Raw genomic sequence first — 11854 nt, 5'->3', positions numbered from 1 at the left:
GACTGGTCCAAGAACCGACCAAAGGTCTCCTCTTAGTTTCGTAACGTGATGAATTGGGTTGAACCCATGCATACAGCATATTAAAAAGAAACCATCAGAAAATCTGGGGCAGTATGACTGTGTTTTGACAGGCAGCCCGATTCTGATATTTTTTTTTCAGACCTGATCTGATTGATCAAAAGACCAATTAGTTTTAAAAAAAAGATCAGAATTGGGCTGCGTAAATTTCAATTGTCTCAGATTAGGAGTGCTAATCTTGGATCAGATACCCCCTTGTCCATGTTATACTTTTCATTGTGATCTAAAAGGAAAAACTGATCCTAAAATCCACACTCCTAATATTACTATGAGACACTTGATACAGCCCTGAAATTAAATCATATTCAAAAGTTATGATTGTGTCTGCATACATTTTATTGTAAATCTCAGGCAAGGAAGATACTAAATGTGGCAACCATTTTGATAATGATGTGACTAATGCTAATAGTTTGCTCTACATTACAATTCATAAAAGAGACAACCAAAGGGACTTCAATGACATCTTATGTGAACAGAAGACTACTTATCAACACCTTAAACATGATTGATACAAGCTTAAGAAACATCTGTCTACACACAAACACATTCCCACTGTAAAGAGTGTTCACTCCGGTTTAGACGCCAGGACACAGAAATACTCCAGCGTCACTTCCATGAGTGTGTCTGGTGATGTGACTCCCATCTCCTTCAGAAACCTGCAATATGACGTCAATATATTTGATAAAATAATTCCATGTGGAATGGACCATAAAAGTGGCATACAAGTAAATATAATTAATTATTTTGATTATTTGTTCATTTGGCATACAAGTAAATAAAGTCATTAATTTTGATTATTTGTTCATTTTCATTTTTCATTTTTTTGGTTCATTTAATCTTTAGTCTAAGACGGGGGGCTAATCTGACAGATGGAATTGTTTTAAATTGGTCATACCTATGGATCATTTAGCTATTTGATTGAGAATTGTAGGACCCCTTTAGGTATAAAGATATATATACAGTGGGGCAAAAAAAGTATTTAGTCAGCCACCAATTGTGCAAGTTCTCCCACTTAAAAAGATGAGAGGCCTGTAATTTTCATCATAGGTACACTTCAACTATAACAGACAAAATGAGAAAAAAAATCCAGAAAATCACATTGTAGGATTTTGAATGAATTTATTTGCAAATTATGGTGGAAAATAAGTATTTTGTCACCTACAAACAAGCAAGATTTCTGGCTCTCACAGACCTGTAACTTCTTCTTTAAGAGGCTCCTCTGTCCTCCACTCGTTACCTGTATTAATGGCACCTGTTTGAACTTGTTATCAGTATAAAAGACACCTGTCCACAACCTCAAACAGTCACACTCCAAAACTCCACCATGGCCAAGACCAAAGAGCTGTCAAAGGACACCAGAAACAAAATTGTAGACCTGCACCAGGCTGGGAAGACTGAATCTGCAATAGGTAAGCAGCTTGGTTTGAAGAAATCAACTGTGGGAGCAATTATTGGGAAATGGAAGACATACAAGACCACTGATAATCTCTCTCGGTCTGGGGCTCCACGCAAGATCTCACCCCGTGGGGTCAAAATGATCACAAGACCGGTGAGCAAAAATCCCGGAACCACACGGGGGGACCTAGTGAATGACCTGCAGAGAGCTGAGACCAAAGTAACAAAGCCTACCATCAGTAACACACTACGCCGCCAGGGACTCAAATCCTGTAGTGCCAGACGTGTCTCCCTGCTTAAGCCAGTACATGTCCAGGCCCGTCGGAAGTTTGCTAGAGAGCATTTGGATGATCCAGAAGAAGATTGGGAGAATGTCATATGGTCAGATGAAACCAAAATATAACTTTTTGGTAAAAACTCAAATCGTCATGTTTGGAGGACAAAGAATGCTGAGTTGCATCCAAAGAACACCATACCTACTGTGAAGCATGGGGGTGGAAACATCATGCTTTGGGGCTGTTTTTGTGCAAAGGGACCAGGACGACTGATTTGTGTAAAGGAAAGAATGAATGGGGCCATGTATCGTGAGATTTTGAGTGAAAACCTCCTTCCATCAGCAAGGGCATTGAAGATGAAACGTGGATGGGTCTTTCAGCATGACAATGGTCCCAAACACATCGCCCGGGCAACGAAGGAGTGCTTTCGTAAGAAGCATTCAAGGTCCTGGAGTGGCCTAGCCAGTCTCCAGATCTCAACCCCATAGAACATCTTTGGAGGGAGTTGAAAGTCTGTGTTGCCCAGCAACAGCCCCAAAACATCACTGCTCTAGAGAAGATCTGCAAGGAGGAATGGGCCAAAATACCAGCAACAGTGTGTGAAAACCTTGTGAAGACGTTTGACCTCTGTCATTGCCAACAAAGGGTATATAACAAAGTATTGAGATAAACTTTTGTTATTGACCAAATACTTATTTTCCACCATAATTTGCAAATAAATTCATAAAAAATCCTACAATGTGATTTTCTGGATTTTGTTTCTCATTTTGTCTGTCATAGTTGAAGTGTACCTATGATGAAAATTACAGGCCTCTCTCATCTTTTTAAGTGGGAGAACTTACGAGACTCCTGGCACTTGTGGGGGTCGTAGAGCAAAGAAGAGAACACCATTGTGTTCATGAGAGTGGTACAATGGTCAATAGTTTGTAGGTCAAACTGTTCGGACGCTACAGATGATTTTCGGGATGTCTCATGGTCTGACAAACACGGCTCTAGCTCTGTTACCTTTCACTGCAGATGTTGAAGTGTGACACTGGCAGATGCGTTGGATTGAGACGTATCCAATGCAACAAAACATAAACAGTATCTCTAGCGTAAACTGATGGATTTTGATGGGTATTTATTTGTTATGTAACTTAAACTGACACACTGGTTTATCAATCGACTCCACCGGGTTAATTAGCTAATTAGTTCATTCAGTCATTGGTTCATCCACCCATTCAGTCATTCAGTCATCCGTTGATTGATCAGTCATCCGTTACCTGTCAAGTGTTCTCTGCAGCAGTGCGGTGGCAGCATCAGGCTCGGCCCTCTGGAAGGCCTGGTACATGGAGAAGGACTCCATGAAGCCCACTATGTTCCTCACTGAGATCTGCTGCTTCAGTGGGATACACTCAACCCTGAAAGAAGAACAGATACACACACACACTGTTGAATTGAGAGGAGAGTCATAGTGGATCACCTATTTACCCAGGGGGGCCAAGAGGTTTAAGTCAAGTAAGTCATAATATTGAATACTCTTGCAGTTTATTGAGAACAACATTTGATTTTGACCACCTGAGAGTCACTAGATGTGAGTACATTACTTCTGTGTATGTATGTGTATATATATAACAGGCTGTTCTACTGGGTTCTCACAGAGGCTGTATGAGTTACCTCTCTTTGTCAGGGAAGGGGATAGCAGTGTAAAGCTCCTGTAGTTTGATGTTGGCCATTGTTACCTGTGTGCTGGTGTATGGTAACAGCACCTTCTTGAACTGGGGATAGCAAAGTCAAATCTCAGTCAGGAAACAGTCAGGAAACTTGGTACTTATATCAAACACAGAATTGTGAGGGTTTGTTGTATCATACAGGTGAACCCATGGTAATTAAACTATTTTTCACAAGAGAAATGTCTCAATAGGGCCGCAAACAAACATTTTGTAAGCATACTGCAAATGAAAACAACAATTGTACTTAGTACCCAATGAAAATAAACATATGACACACTAAACCAATTAAGTGGCGGCAGGGTAGCCTAGTGGTTAGGGTGTTGGGATAGCAACCGAAAGGTTGCAAGTTCATATCCCCGAGCTGACAAGGTACAAATCTGTCATTCTGACCCTGAACAGTCAGTTAACCCAAATAAGAATTTGTTCTTAACTGACTTGCCTAGTTAAATAAAGGTAAAATTAAAAAAGTGGCATTGGTTTGATAGAATGTCATTCTAGTTCTGTGTTTTTCACCTCATCACAGATGTCAGTGAGTCTGTCCCCACATGAGCCGTAATGGAGTCTGAAGTTATCATCAAAGCCAAGCAGAGCCATGCAGCCACAAGGCTTCAGGACCCGGCCTGCCTCCAAGAGGAACCGCTGCTGGTCAAACCAATGGACCGCTGAGGCTGCAGTCAGTAGGTCCACAGAAGCATCCGGAAACGGCAGCTCCTCAGCTGTCCCTTTCCTGTATAGTAAGTATTAAGACACAGCACCAAACATTGAGGATTTCTACATAAAGTAACATATTAACTAGGGGCCTATTGAAAGTGAGAAGCTCCTGCTGACCTTTGTCCTGTGTGTAATTGACCGTCTCTGCAGATTGTCATCACTGTTCCTTTTTAAACAAAATACACGTTGTACACGAACCAAGTGTGGACCAAACATTTACTCCCATTCAAAATCCTATTATCCCTAAACCCTAACCCTAATTCTAACCCTAACCCCGAACTAAACCTAACCCTAACTCCTAACCCTTACCCAAAAACCAAACTCAAAAATAGCTGTTTTTCTTAATGTATGGGGAACGGAAAAATGTCCCCACTTGTCACATTTTCAAAAGGATAGTAAAGTTAAACACACATACACACATTCAAATACCTGTAGGTGATGTTGTTGAATCCTGCCACTGCCCTGGCCTCCTCCAGTTGGCACTCGCTGATGTCAATGCCCACCACTTCCTGGAAGTGTGGGGCCATCAGGCGTGAGTTCTGCCCTGTCCCACAGCCCAGGTCCACAGCTAGGGCATGAGGCTGGACATTCTGAAGAGAGCAGACCAGTGAGACACTATAATTAGCCTTCACTAAAGGAGAGTGATAGCTAGTGATAGTGTAAATGTGATGTTCAATACAGATAATATACAGAACCAGTTAAAAGTTTGGACAAACTAACTCATTCAAGGGTTTTTCTTAACTTTGGCTATTTTCTACATTGTAGAATATTAGTGAAGACATCAAAACTCTGAAATAACACATATGCTATCATGTAGTAACCAAAAAATGGTTAAATAAATAAAAAAATATGTTTTAGACACTTCAAAGTTGCCACCTTTTGCCTTGATGACAGCTTTACACACACTTGGCATTCTCTCAACCAGATTCACCTGGAATACTTTTCCAACAGTCTTGAAGGAGTTCCCACATATGCTGAGCACTTGTTGGCTGCTTTTCCTTCACTCTGCGGTCCAACTCATCCCAAACCATCTCAATTGGGTTGAGGTTGGGTGATTGTGGAGTCCAGGTCATCTGACGCAGCACTCTATCACTCCCCTTGGTCAAATAGCCCTTACACAGCCTGGAGGTGTGTTGGGTCATTGTCCTGTTAAAAAATAAATGAAAGTCCCACTAGGCGCAAACCAGATGGGATCACGTATTGCTGTAGAATGCTGTGGTAAACATGCTGGTTAAGTGTGCCTTGAATTCTAAATAAATCCCCAACAGTGTCACCAGCAAAGCACCTCCACACCTTAACACCCCCTCCTCCATGCTCTACAGTGGGAAATACACATGCAGAGATCATCCGTTCATCCACACCGCGTCTCACAAAGACACGGTGGTTTGAACCAAAAATCTCACATTTGGACTCATCAGACCAAAGGACAGATTTCCACCGGTCTAATATCCATTGCTCGTGTTCCTTGGCCCAAGCAAGTCTCTTCTTCTTATTGGTGCCCTTAGTTGTGTTTTCTTTGCAGCAACTCGACCATGAAGGCCTGATTCACGCGGTCTCCTCTGAACAGTTGATGTTGAGATGTCTGTTACTTGAACTCTGTGAAGCTTTTATTTGGGCTACAATTTCTGTTGCTGGTAACTAATGAACTGATCCTCTGTAGCAGAGGTAACTCTGGGTCTTCTTTTCCTGTGGCGGGCTTCATAAGAGCCAGTTTCATCATAGTGCTTGATGGTTTTTGCGACTGCGCTTGAAGAAACTTTCAAAGTTCTTTCAATTTTCCGCATTGACTGACATGTCTTAAAGTAATGATGGACTCTCATTTCTCTTTGCTCATTAGAGCTGTTCTTGCCATAATATGGTCTTGGTCTTTTACCAAATGGGCTATCTTCTGTATACCACCCCTACCTTGTCACAATACAACCGATTGGCTCAAACACATTAAGATGGAAAGAAATTCTACAAATGAACTTTTATCAAGGCACACCTGCTAATTGAAATGCATTCCAGGTGACTACCTCATGAAGCTGTTTGAGAGAATGCCAAGAGTGTGCAAAGCTGCCATCAAGGCAAAGGGTGGCTACTTTGAAGAATCTCAGATATATAAACATGTATTTATTTGTTTAACACTTTTTTTGGTTACTACATGATTCCATATATGTTATTTCATAGTTTTGATGTTTTCACTATTATTCTACAATGTAGAAAATATTAAAAATAAAGAAAAACCCTTGAATTGGTTGGTTTGTTCAAACTTTTGATATGTACTGTATATTAAACTCTGGTATCACCTTCCTTTCCAGGTAATGCAGGATGATGTCTCTGATCTCCTCTGGGGGTACAAAGCGGTACCTCTGGTAGATGGAGGCATGGTGTTTCTCCTCAAACATGCGGTAGGTCATGGTGCTCTGCTGTCGTCTGCTCCTCTAGCCTAGTGCTCCTTCCAGCTTGCAGTGACTCAGACACAGAGACTGATCTGCTCCTTCACTAGGATCTGTCAATCATTACATGGAAGGAGGAGAGATACCGTATACAGTGGGGCAAAAAGTATTTAGTCAGCCACCAATTGTGCAAGTTCTCCCAATTAAAAAGATGAGAGAGGCCTGTCATTTTCATCATAGGTACACTTCAACTATGACAGACAAAATGACCAAAAAAATCCAGAAAATCACATTGTAGGATTTTTAATTAATTTATTTGCAAATTATGGAAATTACAGGCCTCTCTCATCTTTTTAAGTGGGAGAACTTGCACAATTGGTGACTGACTAAATACTTTTTCGCCCCACTGTATAAGGAGTAGGACAGAGGAGGCTACTGGTAGTAGTCACTCAGTCACATAGAGGAGAGGTTTAAAGAGATTCTATGACACCTGGGCTGCTAAGATAAAATAACGTGTTGATTTGTCTGTGATGTGTGGAACGATAACGTCCTATAAGGGCCACAATAATGACATGCCCATAGATAGACTAGTGGTTTAAAACATGCCATAGTGTCTTACAATATTTCTTACGTCTTATGCAGGTACCACATTCAGTGCATTTAAGACAAAAGTTGTGAAACTAGACTGGATCCCATGATTCAGGGATTAGGTTATCGAACAGAACAGTTTCCTGAACAATAACAAAAAACAAGAACTAGTACAGAAACGTTTAAATAGTCTTCTGAAAGTTTGCAATGAAGTCCTATTCAATTGTAATGTCAAATATAACAAAATCACCTTCCAAAATGCAATGTAGCTTGTAAAACCATATGTGTTCCTCTCTCAGCTGAAAATTCCACGTAAGCAAAGTTGCCAGGTCCCTCTCACAGTATTACCGGAAGTGTGCCCAGATTGTCCAAATAGCCATATGCATGCTGGGGCTTCAGTGTTAACCCTTGACTGTCCAGAATATTGAACCTATTGTAAACCCTTGCTGACCCAGAGCATGTATAACATTGTTTACATTTAAATTGACAGTAATTACGTGATGATAAGCAAGTGATTTGACCCCCCTAGAAGCATGACTAAATCATTTCTAGAGGGAGTGAATGGTGGAACATAGTGATGACAAACCTGCAATATAAGACAACATATAGGGCCACACAAATAGGAAGGAACTGCACTGAATTTATTTGCAGCCTTTATGTTCATTTATTGTTTTTATGTTTATTTTTTGTTCAATTATTTTTCATTACATACACTTGTACAGAAAGATAAAGAAAATAATTATAAATGCTGACAAAAAACATGAAGCTACTGTAAGTGGTGCTTGACTGGCTGCAGGGGTGACAGGCGCAGGAGAGCAGAACTGGGTAATAACCGGAGCAGTTTAATATGCAGAACCAACAGCACCCAGAACAACAAGATATGGGTGCAAAATAACCCGTTGCGAACCAGTCAGAGAACCAGTCAGAGAACCAGTCAGAGAACCAGTCAGAGAACCAGTCAGAGAACCAGTCAGAGTGCACAAACACATTACAAGAAACAATTTCACACACAGACATGGGAAACAAATGGAAAAATGAAAGGTGGGTCGGCGATAGCTAGAAGACTGGTGACGTCGAATGCCGAACGCCGCCCAAACAAGGAGAGGAACAGCTACAGTAACTTTCAGTTTTATGTGTCCATGCCTTGATAGTTCTAATTTTAGTGCAATGTAAAAATCTGTGTTCCATCATGCTGCTCATAGTAGCATCATTCCACCAATTTGCTGCATTTTGAGAAGTGTAACTTGGTTTGATTTCACCTCATCTTAACATTCTTTCATAAATAACACATGTTCAACTTCATAAAAATACTTTTACCCAATTCAAGAGGTTAAATAAAATAAAAAAATTACTATAGTAAGTGACTGTTAAAGGGGCAATCAGCAGTTGCTCCATCCATTTTTGGACTTATAAATGAATGATATGTTACCATTGATTCTTGAAGAATATAACTTATAAATGCCTCATGAACTTAGTTCAACTGTCATACACCATCAGAACCCAAAATATAAACTTGCTCTATTCCAATGTTGGTAAACAAAGTACATTTTAACAAACGCCATATAGCCTCAAAACACAGTTAAACGATCATTTTGATATTTCAGAGTGGTTACAGTTCTCCAGCCCCATCCCTCAGCTTTTTACCCAAACAGGGGAGGGGAACAGCTTTGTAATTGTTTCTACTGCTGATTTCCACTTTAAGTGGCAAATAAAGAAGCAGGGTTGACCGTAACAGGGTTGACCGTAACAGGGTTGACCGTAACAGGGTTGACGATTTCATTATTTATCTTAAAGTTTCACAAAAAGTGTTAAATTGTTCAAACATTTCTAGCCTGTCTATCTATGGGAAACAGCGTTGACATGTTAGGCTCGACCTGCTCAGTTTACCACCACAAAACACCAGCAAATTGCCAAAAATAGTACAACCAGCTTACCTGCTTTCACACTATGATTTGACTATGTTCAATGTTTTTTTTGTTGAGAGAATGCCAAGAAGAAAAAATATATATTATCGTTTCACCATTTTAGTTCACGTAAAAGGGTTGACTTTAAAATGAAGGACAGACGTAAATGAACCACTAATCACATGAAATTAATAATAATCTTCGGAAATAACTTTGTCAAAGCAACAAATGACTATGGCTTTACAATTATGGTGAAAAAAGAGAGAAATGTAAGGGTTAAATTCCTCCTAGAAGTCAGAGTCAAAATGCACTTTGGCACTTAGGCAAATCTGTATTCATTAAAAAACAAAATCGGACCTATTGAATTCTCCATGTGGTCTATTAATGGGCACTTGATTTAATTTAACAAGCTTTTGGTGCACAATTTCAACTTCAAATATCAAAGGGACGCAAAATGCTCATTTCATGAAACAACCCAATATCAATGTACCAGAAAGGGGAAGTTTGGGTGTCCAAGTACCAAAAAGGAGACTTTTCTGTGTTCCGAGCTCAATATTTTAGGACTAGACCATAGGCTTATGAACTCTGAACTCCCTCTTTCTCATGGCTATTTTCTTGCTGCATTTTTACATCAGAGCATGTTAAAACACCCCTTTCACCGTTGTTCCTTACAGACAGAGAGAGTGGACACATGAAGCATGATGACTATGAGACTCAGTTCAATAAGAATAATCTGGTGTATCCTGCTGGCGTGTGTATGGGGGTATAATCATGGAATTTCTGCAGAAGTGAAGTTCCAGTTTATTGAATGAAACCTTCTAGCCAATACAATTTCATTAATCTTAAAATAAGTGTCCAGGGAAATATATATATATATATATATATATATATATATATATATATATATTTTACACTCTGGTCTTTGCTCTATAGGTATGATACATTGCATGCTGAATTTCAAGCATACGATAATAACGTAACATAATGGATGACAGTTTAGTAACCTATTGTCACAATACTTAAAAGCATTTAGAAATAGGAAATGGTTGAGATACGGTTTCTATATCCAATTTAAAATGTCATAATCCGGAAATGTTATGCAATAGAGGGCATTTTTTTACTTTCATTTCTATCTCAGACACTGTGTGGAAGCATTACACCAAAGACTTATCTTAGACAACCTAAGATTTGTCTTAGCTGCCAACTGTACAAGTCTATAACAGTAATACTACTTTTGCTTGACTCACCTTCCTTTCCAGGTAATGCAGGATGATGTCTCTGATCTCCTCTGGGGGTACAAAGTGGTACCTCTGGTAGATGGAGGCATGGTGTTTCTCCTCAAACATCCGGTAGGTCATGGTGCTCTGCTGTCGTCTGCTCCGCTAGTCTAGTGCTCCTTCCAGCTTGCAGTGACTCAGCAGAGACACAGACACAGAGACTGATCTGCTCCTTCACAAGGATCTGTCAATCATTACATGGATAGAGGAGAGATAATGTATATAAAGAGGGGTATAGAGGAGGCTAATGTTAGTAATCACTTAGTCACATAAAGGAGAGGTTAAAAGATCTACTATGACAACTAGGCTGCGAATTTCAAATAACTTTTCACCTCCACTACAGGAAATGGCAAAACAGCAAGAACCGATGGGAACCAGGCTAGAATTTGCATACGACTTTGTGGTTTCGTTCCTGAGATATAGTTCAGATGGCACTGTTCCAGAATAGTATCAGTAGTTGTAGCTTTTATGTTTGCTCATTACAGGAAGACGTGCAAAAGTTTGCGCAGACAAGGGTCCCATTGTCCGGTTTGGCCCTTGGCCTATTTTCACTGTATCCACATCAACAAAAGACTTTAACCCTACAGTCCTCTCTCCCATGACATTGTGGTACTGTTACATTAGGCAAGACTGTTCTGAGTGAGACGGTATTGGTAAATCCATGTCAATTTCACCCTGAATAAAATGATTTTCTACCTACAAGTCTAGTAGGCCTACTTGTAAAAAACAAATGATTTGACTGTAATGTAAAGGGTTTGAGTCCACGTTAGTGTCAGTCAAAACAAAACATGACCCTCCAGTCCAGTGCACCTTCCTCCTCTCCCCTCTGGAGTTGGCTCTGACCTGTAGGAGATGTTAGGGGCCGAGACTCTGACCTGTTGGAGATGTTAGGGGCCGAGACTCTGACCTGTAAGAGACGTTGGGGGCGGTGACTCTGACCTGTAAGACACGTTAGGGGTCGAGACTCTGACCTGTAAGAGATGTTAGGGGCGTTGACTCTGACCTGTAGGAGATGTTAGGGGCCGAGACTCTGACCTGTTGGAGATGTTAGGGGCCGAGACTCTGACCTGTAAGAGACGTTGGGGGCGGTGACTCTGACCTGTAAGACACGTTAGGGGTCGAGACTCTGACCTGTAAGAGATGTTAGGGGCGTTGACTCTGACCTGTAAGAGATGTTAGTGGCCGAGACTCTGACCTGTAAGAGATGTTAGGGGCCGAGACTCTGACCTGTAAGAGATGTTAGGGGCCGAGACTCTGACCTGTAAGAGATGTTAGGGGCCGAGACTCTGACCCGTAAGAGATGTTAGGGGCGGTGACTCTGACCTGTAAGAGATGTTAGGGGCCGAGACTCTGACCTGTAATAGATGTTAGGGGCGGTGACTCAGACCTGTAAGAGATGTTAGGGGCGGTGACTCTGACCTGTAAGAGATGTTAGGGGCCGAGACTCTGACCTGTAAGAGATGTTAGGGGCCGAGACTCTGACCTGTAAGAGATGTTAGGGGCCGAGACTCTGACCTGTAAGAGATGTTAGGGGCG

General features: G+C 40.9%; 1 protein-coding gene across 3 annotated transcripts; it reads right to left on the bottom strand.

Moving 5' to 3' along the window:
• Window positions 1-396: 396 nt before the first annotated feature.
• LOC118366661 (putative methyltransferase DDB_G0268948) lies at window positions 397-11290 on the bottom strand. 3 transcript variants are annotated; one of them, XM_052493717.1, is made up of 7 exons: window positions 10289-11290; window positions 6460-6662; window positions 4601-4761; window positions 3974-4187; window positions 3405-3505; window positions 3011-3148; window positions 397-734 (listed from the first exon to the last, which is right to left on the bottom strand). In XM_052493717.1, exons 2-7 carry the CDS (start codon window positions 6568-6570, stop codon window positions 644-646), a joined length of 816 nt encoding a protein of 271 aa, XP_052349677.1. In that variant the 5' UTR covers window positions 6571-6662; window positions 10289-11290; the 3' UTR covers window positions 397-643. The 3 variants fall into 3 exon arrangements, with proteins under 3 accessions (XP_052349677.1, XP_052349676.1, XP_052349678.1); XM_052493716.1 differs by lacking the exon at window positions 10289-11290 and adding an exon at window positions 7388-7526; XM_052493718.1 differs by lacking the exon at window positions 6460-6662 and having other exon boundaries at window positions 10289-11261.
• Between the last annotated feature and the right edge of the window lie 564 nt (window positions 11291-11854).

This window comes from Oncorhynchus keta, chromosome 34 (genome assembly GCF_023373465.1).
Source record: "Oncorhynchus keta strain PuntledgeMale-10-30-2019 chromosome 34, Oket_V2, whole genome shotgun sequence".
Lineage (NCBI taxonomy): Eukaryota > Metazoa > Chordata > Actinopteri > Salmoniformes > Salmonidae > Oncorhynchus > Oncorhynchus keta.
This window is presented reverse-complemented; position numbering and strand designations above follow the sequence as displayed.

Coding starts and splice junctions, on each gene's coding strand:
- LOC118366661 (XM_052493717.1), bottom strand. CDS start 6,570: ATGACCTACCGCATGTTTGAGGAGAAACACCATGCCTCCATCTACCAG. Junction 4,762..6,459: donor TGCATTACCTGGAAAGGAAG/GTGATACCAGAG, acceptor TGCTCTCTTCAG/AATGTCCAGCCTCATGCCCT. Junction 4,188..4,600: donor TTCAACAACATCACCTACAG/GTATTTGAATGT, acceptor CTTACTATACAG/GAAAGGGACAGCTGAGGAGC.